We start from the raw sequence: 21,041 nt of genomic DNA, 5'->3' as shown, positions 1-21,041 counted from the left end.
TCCTGCTTCCGCCCCGGTACCTCTTCCTGCCCGCGTACGGAAGCCGTAGGCCCTAGGTTCCCCGAGCCACCTCAGTCAGGAGCCAGTGCGCTCCGCATCCCCGGAGCCCCACAGCCTCAGACCCCGGAGCCCTCGCGACCCGAAGTCCCCCGAGTCCCCCGGTGCCCTGCGCCTCGCGTCCCCGCGCGCTCCCCCAAGTCCCGGCGGCGGCCGGCCACCGCCCGACCCGGCGCAGAACGCTGCCTTCCTCCGTTGCACCGGTGCCATGGCCGCCCCCGACCTGTCCACCAACCTCCAAGAGGAGGCCACCTGCGCCATCTGCCTCGACTACTTCACGGACCCGGTGATGACCGACTGCGGCCACAATTTCTGCCGCGAGTGCATCCGGCGCTGCTGGGGCCAGCCCGAGGGCCCGTACGCTTGTCCCGAGTGCCGCGAGTTGTCCCCGCAGAGGAACCTGCGGCCCAACCGCCCGCTCGCCAAGATGGCCGAGATGGCGCGGCGCCTGCATCCGCCGTCGCCGGTCCCGCAGGGCGTGTGTGCCGCGCACCGCGAGCCGCTGGTGGCTTTCTGCGGCGACGAGCTGCGCCTGCTGTGCGCGGCCTGCGAGCGCTCGGGGGAGCACTGGGCTCACCGCGTGCGCCCGCTGCAGGACGCGGCCGACGATCTCAAGGTGCGGGCAGGTCCGGCGCGCCGCACGGCCTGGCAGGGGTTCCTGTCGCGCGCGGGTTGTGCGGCATGTGGCCTGGCCTGAAGTTGGGGGAGCCCAGGGCGTGGGCTCAGGCCCCACCCTGGTCCAGATCTGGGGGCGGGGGGTGTGGCGGCGTGCACCCTGTCTGAAATTGGCACCCTATTGGGGCTGGGGCACCGCCCACCAGTGAGGTGCTGGCCTGAGGATCTGGTAGGAGGGGGCGTGTTCTCTGAGGTCTAGGTCCCCACCGCGTAGGTGGAAGGGCTGTCTGGGGCGGGGACTGGGCAGGTTTGACTGACCATTGGCAGGGATGGAGCCAGGAGCAGGAGAAAGAGAGAAGAGAACCTCAGAGGTGGCTGGTCGCAGATGGAAGGGCACGGATGAGGACTCAGCTCTCAGAGGGTTGTGGGCAGGGCAGGGCGGTGCCGCGGACACGAGTGCTGGAATCCTGGTGAGAAGAGACAGCGGAAGGCAGCCAGGAAGCCGCTGCAGAGCCTCAGACTGGGATCGATGAAGGGACAGAGCCATTGTCCTGGGAGGCAGACACCAGGGCCCACCATACTTTCCCAGTGGGATACTGTGCCAGCTGACAAGCCAGGCCTCAGCCCTGCTTTGACCCAGGCTGAGATGCCTTATTTCTCTGTTCTGAAAATGTATTTCCTTAAAATCCAAATAGATAACCAACACTCCCCCCTTTTCTGAGAGCGTCAGGGTAAACACTCACCTGGCCCACCTTATGGGCGGCCCACTACATTCCTCACTGGCCTGCTGGTGGATTTTGCTCCTGGAACCCAAAGTACTGAGTATGTGGAAGGTGTCTTTCAAACTTTTTGACTGTGGTTTGCATTTTGCTTTATGTCCAGTAGTGTCTATCTGCTGAGGCACTCGAAGTGCACAGTTTAGTCAGTGTTAGAATCAGTACTCTGTCTCTATCATAGAACAAGCTTCTGGTACACAAGGATAAACCCCTACCGCAATCCACGTCAGTGTGCATGACCTAACACAGTTCCTCTGGTTTTTGCTCACTTTGAGGTATGACATGTTGCATACAGGAACAGCCACTCCTTGTGTCGGTCTAGCAAATGTCTCTCCTGTCACTGGGTACCCCGATCTGGGTGTAGAAAGTGACCAAAAGAGCAGAGAATAACCAGCAGCTCTCTAGAGGCCTCTCCCAGCTGACCTGATAGAGTCTCATGGGGCAGCACTTAACCCTGTCTATCATAGTTTGTCTCTACCAGGTTATGTTCTGTGACTGAGGCTTGCAAATTAAACTGACAGAAGAGATTAACAGTTGAAAAGACATACTTTTGATCAGTTTTTTAAATTGTACATGGCACAGAAAAGTGAAAAACTCAAAAGAAGTGTTTAGACTCAGGCTGGTATTCCATTTATATATATATAAATACATTTATATTTTTATAAATATATGATATATTTTAGATTTTTTATTTTGGGGGAGGAGTAGTTAGGTTTTTAAATTTATTTATCTTTGATGGAGGTATTGGGGATTGAACCCAGGACCTTGTGCGTGCTAAGCATGCACTCTACCACCGAGCCATACCCTCCCCCCTTATATTCCATTTTAACAAAAGAGGATAAATTGTGGAGAAGCGACTAGACAAAGGAAAAGGGATTGGGGCTTCTAGGGCCAATACATTGTGGGAAAGGAACTAGGAAGTATGTCAGGGGGAACTAATGGAAGATGAGTGCTATTTGGATAAGATTTGTTTAGGTAGACTCATCTCAGTGTCTACAATTTGGCTCTGGGTGATAAGTGTTCTCCCCTTCCTGGTACAGAGAGTAGGCAACTGCTTGGAAAGTTTATGCCCTGCCTTTAGGTGAAAGGAGGAGACCAGAGAGCTCTGCTGGTTCTCAGTCACCTTTAGCGCTAAATAATCTTGCTGCCAAAGTGGCATATTTTGGGGTGGCATGTCCCAGTCCCTTCACTGGACTAGTGCTTAGTTTGTCTTAATGCTGGGGTCACCCCCACAGACTGCTCTCACCTGCCATCAGTGGGCTGTGGCTGGTATTTGCACAGCCTGGGAGTGCTGGCTGTAGAGAGCACAGCCTCCCAGGGCCCTGGTGCGTCTCGAACGTGCATGGAGAGGACAGTGGAGTGCCCACGAGCACTGCTGTGGTCACTCATGTTATGGTCCTTCAGGCCCTCGTGTATCCCAGGCCTCTTGGCTTTCCCAGATGCCAAGTGTGTTGTCAACAGATACAAAGTATGGGTTGAAGTTAACAGGCTGAGGCCTGAAACTAGGACCAGGTTGCCGGATACACATGTGCCCATCCTGCAGTTTGGTCCGGCTAGCTGAAACCCAGTAAGCCCAGTACAGGCACAGAGAAGTCAAGGGGCTTAGAAGAAAGAAGGTGGTGATGCAGTGGGAAGTTGGGTATGGGAAAGTTGCCCGGAGACCAGGGAGGGGTGGGAATGACAGGAGGAAGGAAATTCAGGCAAGGGGCAGTGGCAGGGGGTCCATGCTGGTTAGAGGGCCTTCTCCTGGCAAATTCGAGTTTGCTCCATCTCTCCACCAATTCATGTCCAGACCCAGTTTTCCATGATCACGGTCCCTGCTGGCTGAGTTCTGGCTTAGCTGGGGCTGGGTAGGTGGGAGCCAGGGATAAGGGCTAGCCCAGAGGCTTGGCCTGGCAGGGGTCACTCTGGCCTCACCTCTCTGCAGGGCAAGCTGGAGAAATCCCTGGAGCATCTACGGAAGCAAATGGAGGATGCATTGCTGTTTCAGGCCCAGGCGGAGGAGACCTACTCGTTGTGGCAGGCAGGTGGCCAGGTGCCCAATGTAGGGGCAGGGGACATGAGGGCCACCACTGCAGGACACCACTGTTTACACTCAGCCTCATGTTTCTCATAAGGTGACCCCCCTGCTCCAGACACCGTGTATAACCCACCTGGGATGGGTTTAGGGGTTGGGGAGGGATGGGTGTAGGGGGAACCTTGGGTGGTAAGGTCATGGATTGGGGAGGTGCTAAGTGTTAGAGGGCCCCATGTGGCGGATCTGGGGGTTGAGGGGCCCTGGATGTAGTGGTTTGGGGGTCAGGGAGGGAAGGGTATGAGGGGCCCTGAGTGGTTGACTTAGGGGTTAGGGAGGGATGGTGTAGGGGCCCCAGGTGGTGGGTTTGGGGGTCAGGGTGGCTCCAGGTCCCAGGCCCTCAGCTGTCCCACCCCGGCCCCCACAGAAGATGGTGGAGAGCCAGCGGCAGAACGTGCTGGCGGAGTTTGAGAGACTGCGCCGGCTGCTTGTGGAGGAGGAGCAGCGGCTGCTGCAGAGGCTGGAGGAGGAGGAGCTGGAGGTGCTGCCCCCCCTGCGGGAGAGCGCGGCCCAGCTCGGGCAGCAGAGCACCCAGCTGGCCGAGCTCATCAGCGAGCTGGAGGGGCGCTGCCAGCTACCAGCGCTCGGGCTGCTGCAGGTGAGCTGGCACCCACCCCTGGGGGTGGGCAGGTCAGGGGCTTCGGGGAAGGCCAGGCAGGGGGATGGAGAGCGAGAGCGGAGAAAGCATTGAAAAGAGCAGGCCGACTGACTTTGATGCTCGCCTGGACCCCCCTGTCCTCACCAGCTAGTCTGCCTCTGAAAACGTGGTGGGTGAACCCCAATACTGAACCGAACGGATAACTGCTGTTAGCACCTGTTGGGGGAGCCCTCCTGGGGACTGGCCGGACCACAGCATGGGTGGCATTCCAGGATGTGGGGCCAGTGGGTCACCACTGGGCCCGCTGGGCTGAGAGGAAAAGCCAGCAGGTGTCCCATAGGATTCCTGAGAAACTGCTCGGCCCCTGGCCCCAGCAGTTTGTGCCCACAGCCAGAAGCTAGGATGCTGCGTGTGCAGCCAGGGGACTTGCTGCCGGAGGGGACCCTCCTGGGAGCCTAGTAGCCGAGTGGACTTTCAAGGACCAGAAAGAGGCTCCCAGTTGCTATCCTGGGGCTTGAACTTAGGCCTTTGGCCTTTGCTGAGCCATCAGCAAAGGGATTTTTTTCTTTAAGCCTGGGAAGCCGGAAGAATCCTTGGCAAGTACGTGGCGGGGCGGGGGGGTGGTGGTTGAGGGAAGTCAGCAGAAGTGGGCTGTGGTCCGTAAGGTGGGGGGATGGGTGGGCAGGCAGCTAGGAGGTGATGGGGGCTGCCCTCAGGGGTGAGTGAATGGTGCCGGAGAAGCTGTAGGAAGCAGAGATTCTAGAAGGAGGAAGGGTCAGCCCAGGAAGTGAGATGAGAACCGCAGATTTACATGAAATTTGCTGTGGGGTCTCAGCTGAGATGTCCCGGTGGGTGAGTGGTCTTGGCTGCCTGGCTGCAGTTCATACCACTGAGAGGCTACCTGTCCTCCACTGCCCTGTGCCTGCCCCTTAATATGCCGTTGGCCCTGCACCTGTCCCTCACTGCTCACCACTGGCCCCCTACTTGTCCCCACCTCCCCTGCTACCTGTCCCTACTATCCCCTACTGCTCCCATCCGCCCCCACCTTTCTCTCCCTGGTCCCAGTGCTCCTCACTGCCCACCAGCTGCCCCTTACCCGTTCTCCACCTGCCCCCCACTCTCCTCGCTGCTCCCCCACCACCCTGCTCGTATCTGCTGGCCCCTGGTCTCTTGTCAACCTCTCCGTTCCCCCTGGCTGGCTGCTGGCTGGCTGCAGGAAGCATACCCACCATTCTTCACCCACCACGATCAGCCCCAGAGCTCCCCTGGCCTGTGCTGGGTGAGGATGGGGTCTGCTGCGTGGAGGATGCGGGAGAGCAGCCCTGGGCAGCGCCATGTGTACTGGGGTGAGTAAGGGTGGGCCGGTGGCCTTGTACCCTCGGCCCACAGTTTCGGTCAGGAGGCCTGCTGCAGGGAGCACCCAGGCTCAGCGCCTAGTTCCGAGCACCTAGAACTGGGTGTTTTGCCTGCATCCCCTAGAGTCTGGGAGAGTTGAGGAGCCCATCCTCACAGTGCTAGTTGTGGCAGTCTGGGATCCTGCCTGCCCTCCAGGCCTGCCCTAGTCCTTCATGGCTCCAGAGCATTTTCCTAAAGGCACATGTGTGCGAGTCCCCACTGCCTGGAGTGGCCAGGTGATCTGCACAGAGGTCAAGCCCCTCTCCTCGAGACCCCTGCCCCCTGGTCCCTCCCCACCAGGTCCCCACCAGGCAGGGAGGGCCTTGTTCTGTCCCTCTCCTTCTCTCCTGTGTCACCACGCACAAGCTGTTTCTGAGCTGGCCAGGCCTTGTGACAACCAGGACCACCTTACCCACTTCCCAGTGCCAGCAGTCAGATAAAAGAGCTACCTGCTTTGCATCCAGCCCACACCAGGCTCCTGGTGCCCCAGGCCCTTTGCCTGTGCCTCTCCCAGGCCTGTGCCGTGTTCCTTTATCTCCCAATGAGCTCTCCTCAGGTTTCAGACACCCACTAAGTCTCCCTTTTCCTTTGAGGCCTAGTTTGTTCTGTTCCCCTCAGAGAGAATCAACCACTGTGTGTGTGAGGAGCCCTCGTTGGGCAGCGTGTCTTTATCTACCCCTGCGTCCCAGGGTCTAGTCTGGGAGCTGGTGCAGTGCAGTTAGCATGACCACATGGAGGGTTCACTGGGTTGGCAGTGTGGGCCAGGTCCCTGCTATGCACTGGGTGCAGCTCTAAAATGACAAAAGACCTGACCCCTTGCTGCGAGGAGCCAATGTTCCAAATCCTGAGAGTCACCTCGGGCTGTGTGACAAATACCAGAGACTGCGAGGCTCGAACAATGGGCGTTTATTTGTAGTCTCACGGTCCCCGAGGCTGGAAGTCTGAGATCAGAGTATTGGCAGGGCTGGTTTCTCCTGAGGCCTCTCTGCTTGGGGTATAGATGACCTCCCTGTGTCCTCCCACAGTCTCTCCTCTGTGTGTTTCTGTGTCCTGACGTCTTTTTATAAGGCTACCATCCTCGTGGCCGCATTTTCAGGTGTAGGGTAACCTCTTTAAAGACCCTATTTCCAAATATAGCCCCATGCTGAGGCCATGGGAGTTAAGGCTCCAATATGTGAGTTTAGGGGGACACAGTCATCCCATGACACTTGAGTAAGGTGCTCTTGTGTATCATCACGAGAGAGGCGCATCCAGGCAGAGAGGCCTCACCAGGAAGGGGGGCCGTGAGTGGGGACCTGAAGGTGGGCAGCAGGCACGGGCTGGGCAGGACAGGTGGGCAGATGGAAGCAGGTGAGGCCATGGACACCGGACAACTGGGTGCCCAGAGCCTGGGAGGCAGGAAGTGCTGGGCCGATGTAGGTGTGGATCCTGGCTAAGGTGGACGCAGCCACCAACCCCTGAAGTCTGGGACCCCACCCTGCCTGTCCTGGCACCCAGGGGCGCTTAGGGCAATGTAGGTAAGTGAGCTGGCAGCCAGGTACCCTGTGCCCTCCAGGTGTGTGGAGGGAATGGGGCCAGGTCTGCAGGGCAGGTGGTGCTCGGAGCTTCTGTCCAGTGTCCCCATGTCTGAGCCATACTCATGACAGCTCCAGGGCAGTTTCTGACCGCACAAATGTGTGTGTGCTCGTCCATGCAGCAGAGCGATGGGGGGAGCAAAGCCAGGTTTGGGGACACACTGGTGTGGGGCCGGGCTGGGGTGAGGGGAGGCCCAGGACTGGGGGATGGGCACTGACTCCGTGTCTGTCTCTCCCACAGGACATTAGGGACACCCTGCGCAGGTAGGAGCTTCGGCGTCTCCCCAGGAACGGTGGGCAGGGCTCAAGGCAGGCCCACCACAGGGGTGACACCTGTTGCTGCCCCTCCAGGGTCCAGGATGTGAAGCTACAGCCTCCTGAGGTGGTGCCCATGGAAATGCGGACGGTGTGCAGGGTCCCGGGGCTGGTGGAGGCCTTGCGGAGGTTTCGAGGTAAGCACGGTGTGGTGTGCAGAGGCCAGGGGTATCCCACCCACTGTCTCCAGCACAGAGGGAGTACCAGTTCCAAGCTCCTGCTGGTGGGCTGGGGTCCATGGTAGAAATGGCACGCAGGTTCCAAGTTCATGGATGAGAAACCAGGAAGTGTTGGGGCCATCGGACAGGAGAGAGCAGCCAGAGGAAGGCCAGGCCCCAAACTGTTCACTGATGCATTTAAGAAAAGCAGAGTGACACTACCCTCCTGGGGTCAGTCAGGTGCCAGAGGACCCGTGCTGACCCCAGGCACAGGGAGCCTGGGATGAAAGCTGGCCTGGAATGCACACACTTCTCTCTGGGGGCTAAGAGAATGGGACACGGAAAGCACTCAGGGTTTCCTTTTGTCCTCTAATGGAGGATGAATCACAGAGAAGTGTGGATTGCTTTCTAGAACATTTCAAGATGCTACCAAACGTGGTTAGGTTGTCTTTGTGATGGGCGGGGGCGTGGTCAGCTTGTGATCAGGCACACACTGCAAGGGTATGTGGATCTGGGGCAGACAGCTCCAAGGAGTGACCACGGCTCTGTCTGCAGGGGACATCACCCTGGATCCTGACACCGCCAACCCCGAGCTGATCCTGTCGGAGGACAGGAGGAGCGTGCGGCGTGGGGACCTGCGGCAGGCCCTGCCCGACAGCCCCGAGCGGTTCGACCCTGGGCCTTGCGTGCTGGGCCGGGAGCCCCTGACGTCGGGCCGCCACTACTGGGAGGTGGAGGTCGGGGAGCGGGCCAGCTGGGCCCTGGGCGTCTGCAGGGAGGACGCCAACCGCAAGGAGAAGGGCGAGCTGTTTGCGGGGAACGGGTTCTGGCTCCTCGTGTTCCTGGGGAGCTACTACAACTCCTCCGAGCGGGCGTTCGCCCCCCTCCGAGACCCGCCTCGGCGTGTGGGCATCTTTCTGGACTATGAGGCCGGACATCTATCCTTCTACAGCGCCAGCGATGGGTCGCTCTTGTATACCTTCCCTGAGACGCCTTTCTCGGGAACGCTGCGGGCCCTCTTCTCACCTCTGTCCAGCAGCCCGACCCCTATGACCATCTGCAGGCTGAAAGGTGGGCCTGGAGACATGCTGGCTCCCCAGTGAGCAGGCCTCTCAACAATCCCCTTGTCCTGCCTTCTGAGTCCTCAAGCCACTTGGAAAACCCGAGAGAAGGGTACTTGTTCTCTGAGCTATGGCGAGCACGCATAGTGCCACTCGGATATGTGCCGCAGAACTGAACTCTGTCGCTGCCGCTCCCAGGAAGCCGTGTGCAAGACTGTGTGGGGTGGGACCCTCCAAGGTCAGCAGGTGCCGAGACCAGACCCCATTTGCCAATGTGTCACCCACAGCCCTTGGCAGAGCCCTGAGCCTGGGGCCCCGGTAGCTCTGGTTCCAGGAGCCTCCCCAGCCTGCCCTGCCCAGCCTCAGTCTAGGGTGAGACACCAGGGCCTGCAGAACTTTGGCTGCAACTTGAGCCCCCAAAACCCTGGGGCCGCACCTCGGGAAAGCTGCTGTCCTGTGAGGCTGCTGGCCAAGAGGTGGCTCCAAGCCTACCAGCCTGTCTTGGGGTCTGGTCCTGCAAAACTGGATGCGGTTGACTCCCATTAATTGGGGTGCAGCAGAGTCCTCAGGAGACAGGTGATATGGGAAAGGCCAGAGGAAGGGAACTGGGAGCAAGTCACTGAATAAAGGGGGTTGATTAACTAGAACACACAGGCGCCCTCAAATCCCCCTGAGCGTGGCCCATTTGGGGCTTCTGGAAAATGCTCCCTCCCTGGCCCCTAGTGCAGAAGTTCAGATCTGGGAGGTCTGGGGGCCTGGAAGTGAGTGCAAGGTTCAGAAATGACGCAACCTCGTGGTTTCCATCTGAGCGGGGCTGAGAACAGCCAGCTGGCGTGGCCCGCACAAATGCCTCTTCAGTGGCCCGTGGGGCTGTCCCTGAGCTCAGAACCCAGAGTCTCACCCCTGCCTGGGGCAAGGGGTGAGGCCACAGAGAGCCCTGGCTTACAGAATCCAGGATTTCATTTTGCTTTAAGTTTCGGCAGCTTCTTCACCCTTCTTAAGAAGGTGTGGTGCAGAGAAGCTAGATTTTATTAATGGTAAGGACTACTCTCACAGTAAAGAAACTAACAGTTGTCTGTAGGCCCTTTACCTTTAAGGTGGGGGGGTGTGGGGCAGCCCTCCAGAGGGTCGCCCCTGGGAGAGGGGATACGGAAGCAAGCTGCTCACTGGCACAGTCAGGGATGCACCTGCCGCTCACACCTGCACGGCAGCTCCCAGATGTGGTCTCCGCGTTCTTTGCTCAACACGTGTGTTCATTTCGTGCAAATACTGTGGGAATTTGTTCCTTTTTTTTTTTTCTTCCAGATAACCTGATAAACATTTCCCATGTTCCACCGTGTTCAGTAGCCAGTACTTTTTCACTTACTTGATTATTTATTTATTCATTCTCCCATTCTTGGACTTTTTTTTTTTTTTTTTTTTGGTTATTGTTACTATATATATACCACTTTTGAATATTTTTAACAGCAGTTTCTTCAAATATGTGCACAGGGAGAAGTTTTTCTCACTCGCAGTGGAGCCAGGGGTCTGGTCATTTTTCTGGCTGGGGAAGTATTCCTATATGGCTTCCCAGGGGACCGGGCCCGCTGCTTCACTTCTTAAGAATCTGAGCCTACTGGCTGGTTCCTGCCTGGACCAAGATTGGGGCCTTAAGAGTTAGGCCTTCCACCATGGCCCCTGGCGGGACAGCCTCGTACAATGAGCGCACAGCTGCTCCCAGGACACCAGGATGCTTCTGGCCGAGGCTTTAGGACAGCTGGACACGAGCGTGGGGGAGGGGAAATCATTTTCCCTCAACCCTTCTGAGTTCTTGGCTGAGACCTGTAATAAAAGATAAACAAGATGGACAAGTTTGCTGACATCTTTAACTCAGGAACACATGGGAGAAACCCCAGGAAGATGAGTGACTCAGAGCAGCAGTTCAGATTTATGGCTTTCGTTGCAGCTTCAACAAAGGACAAAGGGCAAAGTCTGTGGAGAAGTGACAGGACTGGGAAAGCAGTTTTAGGCAGGCTACCAAGGGCAGCAAAATGTGCAGATGAACTAATGGTACCGAAGGCTAGTGAGTAAGGTTTGTTCCGTGTAGACCCCTCCTGTGCCATCAAACAGATAGGCCTAGAGTTGTCTCCGACCTTTCCTGTGGAGAGAAGACAGGGCTACCTCTGTACGTGTGTGTCCTGTTTTTAGAAGAGGAAGGGCAGGGAGCTTGTATCTGCTGCTTCTCAACGGCCTCCAGCTCAAAATGATCTTTATGGCAAATGAGACATTTTGGGGTGACATTCTGCTACCCTCTGCCAGTCGAGGGAAGAAGTGAGCTTCAGTGACACCTGTTGACAAACAGCCTGAACTCGGCTTTGTGGATGTTAACACCTGCTGACCCCTGCATCCCCAGGGGTCCCACCCAGTGTTCCAGGCACAGAGCGCTCATGCACTGTCAGTTGGTGAACTTGGACTTGGATAGTTGATGAGCATTCTGGAGGGATGTAGGGTATGCCAGGGCAGTGCAGGATGTGGTCAGCCATTCCCAGGGCTTGCAAAACGACCTTAAGAACTGCCTACCCAGTTTTAAGATGCCCAGAGCAGCTTCCTGCAGGTGACTCAGCAGACCAACGGGGAGACAGGAAAGAAGCAAGTGAAGATAAAAAGGAGCATTCTGGGTTGATCAGTGCTAAAATAAATATTCAGGATGGCATGAGGAAGAACTCAGAAGGAGAAGGGAGTGGCCACTACATACTTAAGGCATCCGTAAGGATTGTAAAAAAAATTTGAAAACTGAAAACAACCCTCCTGGGGCTATGAGGGTGGTCAGTCTCTGCCAGCTCCCTTTGCGTCCCCATCTGTACCATTCCTGGTCATGTGACGTATCCACAAGATTGGGTAGAAAAACAAAGAATCTTTCACTTGTTTCTCTGTTGCTGAAAGATGGGCCCCTGTCCCTGACGAGCTGAATAATCCAGAGACAAGTTCTTGGAGCTTAGAAGGAAAGAGGCAGCTTTGTTGCTTTGCTGGGCAAAGGGGAGTCACAGCAGGCTGGTGCCTTCAAAACTGTGAACCCACCTTGGGGATGGGGTGGGGTGATTATATAGTCATAGCTCAAGCAAAAACAATGATCAACAAAATCATTTCTCTTGTCACAAGGTTTCTTGGCGTCAGAACGTCCTCAGGCAACAGTTCTGTAGAGACTGGTAGTTGTAACTTTTCCAGTCTTTTCATCTCACAAACACCTGCGGCATGTTTCTCTTTTTGACAAATCAGCCTATCTTGCAGGACTCCGGTTCCATGACCTTCTTCCTGGAGAACGACTCAGAAGCCAAACATGATTGTACATTTGAATTGCTACAATAAAATGAGAAACAGCAAAATCAGTAACTTCAGCTTTAACGATGGGCCTGGGGCTGGGAGAAGTGTCTGGTCGGTCAGGCTTGCTGACCGTTCCAAAAGCAAGCAGCAAGCATAAAGCCAAGAGTTAGTTAGCCTAAGTGCGGCCATTCTACTATTCCTCTGTCACCACCATCGCATCAGCAGCAAGCCTGTGTGGTAACATCCCATTTCTCACCGAGACAACAGGAGAGATGGGCTACCTCACCTGGAACAGAGCTGTCTTAAATAAGTTTACTGAGGTCGTACCTCCAACTTGACTCGTAAAGGTGCAGTTCAGTGATTGTCATTAACTTCTGGTGGAGCAAGGAGCACCGCACACCCCATCACCCCTGGCAGACGTTGGAATCCTTCCCAGAGCGGAACCTGGCTGGCGACCTGCAGGGCGAGGCTCCCCGCCCTGCAACCCTGATCTCCGGCCACGCCTGCCACCCTGCCCTGCTGCAGCGGTGCCCCCAGTATCTGCCCTGAGACTACGCCCCGCCAGCGCTTCTGAGGGCGCCCCAGGTAGTATCTGCGCCAGCTGCACCCAGGCCCCTGGAGCTGCGAGGGCCTAGGACCGCCCAGTCCCATCCAAGCTCTGTGCGACTGCCCCGCGCGTGCTCCCCGTGCACGCCCCCCGGGACCCCCAGCTCCTGAGCTCCCCCACACAGCCGCGTGCCCTTCCTGCCCGCAGCTCCCCTTCCCCTGCGCCACTCTCGCCCAGCACTCCTCCGTGTGCATCCCACATCCCTCCACGCTCCCTTTTCCAGCCCCACACACCTACACGTCCCCTGCTCCCTCTGCCTCTCCATGACTCGCAGGCCGTCCATGGCCTTCATATCTGCGCTGCACCCTTCTCCTCCATGTCCTGCCTGCGGGACCCCACACCCCTCTGAGCCCCGAGGTCTGTGTGCTTCTAGTCACCCACCCCTTGCGGTTCCCTGCATCCTCCCACCTCCCTTCTGGCACCCTATGCGCTCCTGAGGGAGGTGGCACAGAGCCACCTGTGAGCCTGTTACCGAGTCCTAACAACAGGCCAGTAAATTGAGAGATGAGGTGTTGGGGCAAAGAGTAGCGACTTTATTCTATTCGGAAAGCCAGCAGACCGAGAAGGTGGCAGACTAACGTCCTGGAGACCCATCTTCCCAAAGTCAGAATTCAAGCTCCTTTTCTACTAAAAAGGGGAGGGTTTGATTGTTGCAAACTTCTTGGTGTTTGATTGTTGCAAACTTCTTGGTGCAGGAATTCTTTGTTCTTGGAATCGTTTGTTCTGCCCACGTGGGTCAGGTCATGATACCCCTGTAAAACTGCTTATAAAACAAACGTTATTTTCTATTCTGCAACTTGAGTGCAAAAGTGTTCATATCCTTAAAGGTCAGAGAATAGGCTCTCCTGTCTATTTCAGGCTAAAGGCAACATTCTTTTACAAAAGGTGCAGAGCTAGTGAGACTAAGCCTAGGAAACAGGCTTTAGTATAAACGGAGCCTGAATTCTGACTTGGGGAAGATGATTCTCCAGGACATTAGTCGGCTGTCTTCTCTGTTTTCTGGCTTTCTAAATAAAGTCTCTATTCCTTGCCCCAACACCTCGTCTCCCGATTTATTGGCCTGTCCTGTGGTGAGCAGAATGACTTTGGACTCGGTAACAATTATATTGCTATGTAGATATACATATATAGAGAGTGATATAGGTAGATAAATATAGATACATGTAATTGAACATATATTAGTCAATATTTTAAATGCAATCAACAAATTTACATATACAGGTATATACCTTTGTTGATTGAGTAAAATGAATATATAGAATGAATATATAGAGGTCTGTCTGAAGGTCCCATCTTAAAACATAGTCACATTCTGAGGGCCTGGCAGTTAGAATTTGAAAGTATGCATTTGGAGGGACAAATTCAGCTCACAGCAGCCTTGAAAGGTGTATACAAGAAGGTGGCTCAGACAGAGAAGTCATGACCCTAGAAACAACACCATGGTGAGCTCCCTGGGTTTTCTCTTTTTCTTCATATATTTCAGACTTGGGGCAAAATAAGCCAGCAACTCAGAAACACCAATGGACACAGACAAAAAATGCCTGCTCTCTCTAGCCATGGGATTAGGACAGGGGCAGCGTGGTAGGATAGAACACTTGGATGTTCTAGACTGTGGCTTTCTCCAAGTGGTAATGGGGTGAGCCAAACCCACCTCCGCTGGGGTGATGTCTGAGAAGGCCAAGTAGGCAGCTGGACTTTCAACACTGCTGCTCAATTCCTGGGCATCAGAAGATACCAGAGGGCAGCTGGAACTCCCACCTATGCTCTGCAGTAACAAGGACCTCCACGTCCCCAAACCAGTGGAGGCTAATTGGGATATTTGAACTTCTGCCTCTACCTGGCAGTGCCAAGGTGGAATCAACACTTCCCCTGCCAGAGTGGTGGTGGAGATAGCCAGTCTGGAGTGTTTTCCATTACCAACAAACAATTCTCTGACACCTGCTGGGTGTCCAACAGTTCAATTCAATTTTGACACTAACTACCAGGAGTTGGAGTCAGATTACGCAGGTTAAGGACTCAGACTCAGCCCCACAAGACTGCCTCCACTTCAGATGCCAGTTGCAAGTCCTAAGCCACCTGTACTTCTGATCAACCCACTATAAATGAGGGATTCTCACAACCCCCTCCCCCAGTTTGATAACTTGCTAGAATGGCGTGCAGAACTTAGGAAACACTTTACTTATGTTTACTGGTTTATTATAAAAGCTACAACTCAGAAATATCCAGGTGGAAGAGACACGTGGAGCAAGGTATGGGGTATGGGGATGGAGATTTTATGTTCTCTAGGCTCACCACCCTCCCAGCAAGTTGTTCAGCAACCCAGGAAGCTCTCTAAATCTTGCCGTTCAAGAGTTTTCATAGTGCTTAATCTCCAACACCCTTCCCCTCCCTGGAGGTCAGGGGTAAGGCTGAAAGTTCCAGCTCTCTAATCACTTGGTCTGCTTGTGACCATCCTTATCCTGAGGTCACCTAGGGGTCCCATACTAAGTCACCTCATTAGCATAAACTCAGGTGTGAACTAAAGGAGTTCTTTAAGATTAACAAAAGACATTCCTATCACGAAGAAAATTCCACGAGTTTGGGAGCTCTGTGCCAGGAAACTGGGATGAAGACCAAAAATATATATTTTTATTATACCACAGCAGCTAAAACTTAAAGAAGAATCAGAGTCTTATAAAATGAAAGGAAAATGTCATTTCCATAAAAAATAATTTGTCATAACCAAGAACTCGGGAAGATCTCAAACTGAGTGAAAAAAAACAGTAGAAACCAACACTGAGATGACAAAGATATTGGAATCATCTGACAAAGGTTTCAAAGCAGCTATGATTAAATGCTTCAGAGAATTACAAACACATTTACAAATAACTAGAATGGTTCAGCAAAGAAATTAAATGTCTCAGCCAAGGAATAAAGATGTAAAGAATGATTAAATAGAAATTTTAGAACTGAACAGTACAGTAATCCAAATAAAGAGCCAGAAGATAAACTCAATAGTAGAATGGAGGGGGCAGAGAAAAAGATAAGTGAACCCGAAGATAGAACAATAGAAATCCAATCTGTAAAAAGCATATAGAAAATAGTGTGAAAAAATATGAACAGCCTCAGGGACCTATGGGACTATTACAAAAGATCTAGCATTGGAATCACCAGAGTCTTAGAAGAAAAGGAGAAAAACAGAAGGGCTGAAAACTACTTAAAGAAGCAGTGACTGAAAACTTTGCAATTTTGCAAGAGATGTAAACCTGCAAATTCAAGATGCTGAGCAAACATCAAACAGAATAAACTCAAAGTCCACACCAAGAAATATAATTAAAGTTCTGAAAATTAGGAAAAAGAAGAACACTTGAGATCAGGCAGAGAAAAATGATACCTGATCTACACAGAAAAAACAATTCAAATGACAATAATTTCTCATCAGAAACCATAGAAGCCAAAAGGAAATGGAAAAAGTATTTTCACATATTGAAAGGAAAGACCTGTTACACCGGAGGAAATACTTTCAAGGAATGAAGGGAAAAATTATTCTCAGATGAAAGAAAACTGGGACAACTGGGTCACTAGCAGATCTACTTTAAAAGAACGGCTAATAAAATTCTCTACATATAAAATAAAAAATATATATATATGGAAGAGATTTGGAAGATCAGGAAGAAAGAAAACAGGGAGTAAAAATATGGGTAAATACAATTAACTTTCCTACTCTTCTTGAATTTCTTAAATTATCTTTGATGACTGGTGCAAAAGTTGTAACACTGTCTGATATTGTTCTGGATGTATGTAGCGAATATATTTGAGACAACTATATTTATAAACAGGGGAGGTAGAAGGGGCTAAAGGGAAGTAAATTTTCTAAACGTCACTTGAATTGGTAAGATTACAATACCAATACACAGTGATAAGTTATATGCATATAATGTATAGCCCAGAGGGACCACTAACAAGCATGCACAAAGACATACACTCAAGACCAGTGTTATTTTGGGGGGGTGTGAGGGTAATTAAGTTCATTTATTTATTCACTTATGGAGGTACTGGGGATTGAACCCAGGACCTTGTGCATGCTAGGCATGTGCTCTACCACTGAGCTATACCCTCCCCCGACAAAGATACACTCAAAAACACTACAGAAATCAAAACTAAAAATTCTAAAAATGTTCCAGTAACTCACAGGAATGCATGGAAAAGAAGAGAGAGAAAAACAGAAATAACAAACAATAAAATAAAATGACATACTTAAGCTCTAACATATTTATAGTTGTGTTAAATGTAGATAATCTAAGTACAACAACAAAAAGACAGAACTTGGCAGAGTGGATTAGAAGACATGACCCAACTATATGCTGTCTATAAGAAACTCAATTTGAACATAACAATAAAGGCCAGTTAAAAGTGAAAGGATAGGGAAAGATGTATTATTCAACCATTAATCAAAGGAAACCAGGAGTGGCTATGCTACATTAATGTAAAATATAGTATGCCTTCTTACTGAATACTGATGCAATAATCCTCAGCAAGATACTAGCAAACTGAATTCAGCAGAACATTAAAAGGATTATACACTTCAACCAAGTGGGACATATTCCTGAAATGCAAGGATGGTTTAACATTCAAAAATCCATCAATCCCTAAATAAACAGAATGTAGGTGGGAAAAACACACGGTCATCTTAATGCAGAAAAAGCGTTTGACAAAGTTCAACACCTTTCTATGATAAGAAAATACGCAACAAACTAGGAACAGAAAGAAACCAACTCAACATAATAAAAATGATATATTTAAAAAACCCACAGTGAACATCATACTCAAAAAATGAAAGACTGAAAGCTTTTCCTTGTTCCTGATCAAGTCAAGGATTCACACACGCTTTCATCACTTCTATTCAACGTAGTACTGAAAGTCCTAGCCAGGGCAATTAGGCAAGAAAAATACAATAAAATTAATCCAAGTTGGAAAGAAAAAAAATTATCTCTGTTCCCAAATGATAAGACCTTACATGTAAAGAAACCTAATAAGAGCTTATATATAAAGAACCCTAAAGAGTCTACAAAAAAATCTGTTAGCACTAATACATGAATTCAGCCACGGATCAGGATACAAAGTCAACGCACAAAAATCAGTTGCTTTTCTATACAGTAACAATGAACAATCTGGAAAGGAATTTATGGAAACAGTTCAATTTACAATAGCATCAAAAAGAATAAAATACTTAGGAATAAACTTTACCGAGGAGGTGAAAGATTGTACAATGAAAACTAAAAAAAAAAAAAAAAAAAAATGGTGAAATACATTAAAGAAGATACAAATAAATGGAAACATATCCCATGTTCATCAACTGCAAGACTTAATATTGTTAAAATGTCAATACTACCCAAAGCAATCTATAGTTTCAATTCAATCCCTGTCAGTTTCCCAGTGACATTTTTTTGCAGACATAGAAAAACCTATCCTAAAATCCAGTGAAATCTGAAGGGACCCCAACTGGTAAAGCAATCTTGAAATGGAGCAAAGCTGAAGGACTCACACTTCCTGATTTCAAAACTTACTGCAAAACTATAGTAACCAAAACAGTGTGATACTGGCATAAAGACAGACACACATGCCAGTGGAACAGAATAGAGGGCCCAGAAATAAACTCTTGCAAATATAGTCAAATGATTTTTGACAAGGGTCCCAAGACCATTCAATGAGGAAAGGGCTGTCTTTTCAGCAAATGGTGCTGGGAAAACTGGATATCCTCATGCAAAAGAATGAAGTTGAACCCTTACCTAACACCATATACAAAAATTAACTCAAAATGGACCTAAGAAGTAAGTGTAAGACCTAAAACTATAAAACTCCTGTATATATACACAATATTATATATATATATGTAATATTGTTCATCCTTCAAAGGAAGGAAATTCTGCAATATTCTATAGCACGGATGGACATGTTGCTAAGTGAATAAGCTAGTCACAAAAGGGCAATACTGTATGATGCTACTTACATGAGATACCCAGGGTAGTTAAATTCATAGAGACAGAAAGCAGAATGGTGGGTGCCAGGGGCTGGGGAGAGGGGAGAATGGGAAGTTAGTGTTTAATGAGTATAAGGTTTCAGTTTTACAAGACGAAAAGAATTCTGGGGATGGGTGTTGGTGATGGTTGCAAGCATTATGAATATATAACCACACAACTGTACACTTTAAAGTACTTAAGATGATAAATTTTGTTATTGCTGTAAAGTCAAATTGAAGAATTATCTGTCAGGCCATGAAAAGACATGGAAGAACTTTATTGCTAAGTGAAAGAAGCCAATCTGAAAAGTCTAAATACTGTATGATTCCAACTTTATGAGATTCTGGAAAAGGCAAAACTATGGAGACAGTAAAGAGATCCTTTCAGTGGTTGCCAGGGGTTAAGAGAGAGGGAAGGATGAATAGGTAGAGCACAGAGGATTTTTAAGGCGGCGAAACCACTCTGCTTGAAAGGAGAGTGGTATGGGGCTGGTGAGGGGCCGATGTGCGGGCATGGGGATGGGAAGGGCTAAGGAAGAAGACTCTGCTCACTGCAGAACCCTACCAGCCCAAGAGAGCCGAGAGCGTGTGCCCACCTCCCTTCCTGCCTTGCCAGGTCAGCCAGTGAGGAGGAAGGTGGGGAGCAGCTGACGGGGCAATGCAAGGTCGCAATGCCTAGGACCCAGGCCATTGGGCTTAAGATTGGTTGAGTTGAGTGGCCAGGTCTTGACTAAGCTTGCAAAGCAGGAGAGAGGGAAAGTTATGTGTGTGTGCCATGTGTTTGGGGGTGGGGGATGTCAGTTCAATTTTGATGTTTGGTTTCCAGCTGAGGTGTCTTGGGTTCAGGTAAAGATCTAAGGAGTAGGTATCCAGTGTGGGGACACGGTGGTCTGGAGATGAGGAAAGCCAGGAGGGCTGGCTTCACCAGCATGTCTCAGTCACCAGATCCATGAGACTCACTGAGAACCAAGAGGTCAGCGCCTGCTGTCCAAACGCTCCAGCCTGAGACCCCCAGGGGACAGTGCTGTGGTGGAACAAATCGGAATCCTGGATATGGGAACAAGCTATGCGCCCACAGTTAGGTTTTGGGGCATGTGTCCATGTCTGATGCAGTCAGGAGACACGCGCACAGCTGCCTGCAAGAGCACGCGCTGGACTGGTTCAGCGGACTCTAGTCCTAAGGACCCCTGGCTCGCAGCCCAGGACAGGGAAGGGCAGATCTGCCCTCCCCCGAACAACAGGAAGGTGGCATGGTCCTCACCCCCTCCCCCAAAAGAAATAAAACAGAGGACGCCTCAGCCAGTTCTGCTTTTTATTGACATGTCTGTGCAGATGCAGCGAGTCCTGGGAGACGGAGGGACGTGGCCCAGCGTTCAGCGCACCTGGGCCAGGTTGTGCTTTTTGTACAGCAGGGCCCGCCTCTTCTCGCGCTCTCCCACGAAGGCGCGCAGACGCGCAGTGGGGAAGGTCACGGCCGCGGGTGGGGAGCGCGCTGGACCCTCCTCCGTCAGCCACGGGCACTGCAGGCAGCTGGACGCACATGGCCGGCCCCTGGAGCGCGGGAGGGCGGCATTAGCCGCGCTCCTGGGCTCCCGGCGCTGAGGCTGGACAGGCCAGGGCATAAGGGGATGGACCCGGCACGGTCGGTGGGGATGCCTACCAGGGGTGTGCGCACAGCGTGCTGCGCAGGAAGGCCACAGCGCCCCCGGACAGCCCCGCGTAGCAGCGGCCCAGCTGGATGAGCCCCTTGCGCAAGGATTTCTGCAGGTTGCGTGTTCCCTCGCTGCTCACTGGGTACTCGGCGCTCAGCCTGCGTGGGTGGGCGGGTGGTGGTCATGTGACTGAGGTGACCCTCAATGGATGAGGGTCCCGGGGACCTGGATCACCCTCAATGGTTAGGCAAACACGAGAGTCTGGAGTCACCCTCGTTGGACCCCAGGCCGACCCGCTCACCCCGCCAGGGCACGTGGAGAACTCACATGATGAAGGCTGTGACGCCTATGGCCCAGATGTCGGTCTGCGGGACGGCACCCTGACCCTCTAGGAGCTCCGGAGCTGGGGACGGCACGGGGTACGGGGAGGACAGATGAAGGGCTGGGTGTTTGCAGTGGAGCGGGCAGGGAGACAGGACTGGGGCGGGGCTTGCTCCTGGCACCCCCCTCCTCCAGGTCCGGCCCGGTGACCGCGCCCTGCGCACCCATGGTTTCTACGTAGTCCTTGAACCTCTCTGAGGGCAGCGCCCTCTGCTGGGCGAAGCTCTGGGCGTTTCCCAAGTCGATGACCTTCAGCAGGTTGTACTCCGTGACGATCATGTTCTCAGACCTGAGGTCTAAGTGCAGGATGCCCTGGGCGTGCAGGTACTGGGTGGCGCTCAGCATCTGCCACAGGTAGTCCTTCACCTCTGACTCCGAGTAGGAGGCCCTGGGGACAGGGGGCCGCTTAGGAGGCAACAGGGAGGGGCCCCCAGGCTCTGTCCACAGCAGAGCGGCCACAGGGGAGCCCCAGCTCTCCTG

General features: G+C 52.2%; 2 protein-coding genes across 28 annotated transcripts in view; one reads left to right on the top strand and one right to left on the bottom strand.

The window, feature by feature from the left end:
- The first annotated feature begins 38 nt into the window (after nt 1–38).
- Nucleotides 39–9,962, top strand: TRIM11 (tripartite motif containing 11). Its single transcript, XM_031449500.2, has 6 exons — nt 39–673; nt 3,376–3,471; nt 3,890–4,120; nt 7,331–7,353; nt 7,441–7,541; nt 8,118–9,962. The coding sequence occupies exons 1-6, from the start codon at nt 266–268 to the stop codon at nt 8,663–8,665; spliced, it is 1,407 nt and encodes a 468-aa protein (XP_031305360.1). The 5' UTR covers nt 39–265; the 3' UTR covers nt 8,666–9,962.
- Nucleotides 9,963–19,825: 9,863 nt separating this feature from the next.
- Nucleotides 19,826–21,041, bottom strand: part of OBSCN (obscurin, cytoskeletal calmodulin and titin-interacting RhoGEF) — a 169,985-nt gene continuing 168,769 nt past the window's right edge. For all 27 annotated transcript variants that reach the window (XM_064484554.1, XM_064484556.1, XM_064484555.1 and 24 more), the window contains 4 exons: nt 20,726–20,949; nt 20,508–20,583; nt 20,189–20,338; nt 19,826–20,079 (listed from right to left, as the gene is read on the bottom strand). In XM_064484554.1, the coding sequence (XP_064340624.1) occupies nt 19,902–20,079; nt 20,189–20,338; nt 20,508–20,583; nt 20,726–20,949 (628 nt within the window). In that variant the 3' untranslated portion in view covers nt 19,826–19,901. The remainder of the gene's footprint in view (nt 20,080–20,188; nt 20,339–20,507; nt 20,584–20,725; nt 20,950–21,041) is intronic.

Source organism: Camelus dromedarius, chromosome 3 (genome assembly GCF_036321535.1).
Source record: "Camelus dromedarius isolate mCamDro1 chromosome 3, mCamDro1.pat, whole genome shotgun sequence".
NCBI classification, from domain to species: Eukaryota; Metazoa; Chordata; class Mammalia; order Artiodactyla; family Camelidae; genus Camelus; species Camelus dromedarius.
The sequence above is the reverse complement of the archived record's forward strand: the minus strand, read 5'-3'. Positions and strand labels throughout refer to the sequence as shown.

Bases quoted from the DNA above. Each gene is read 5' to 3' on its own strand.
- TRIM11 (XM_031449500.2), top strand. From the start codon at position 266: ATGGCCGCCCCCGACCTGTCCACCAACCTCCAAGAGGAGGCCACCTGC. The intron at 4,121-7,330 runs GTGAGCTGGCAC...TCTCTCCCACAG, and splicing joins CAGCGCTCGGGCTGCTGCAG to GACATTAGGGACACCCTGCG. The intron at 7,354-7,440 runs GTAGGAGCTTCG...CTGCCCCTCCAG, and splicing joins ATTAGGGACACCCTGCGCAG to GGTCCAGGATGTGAAGCTAC.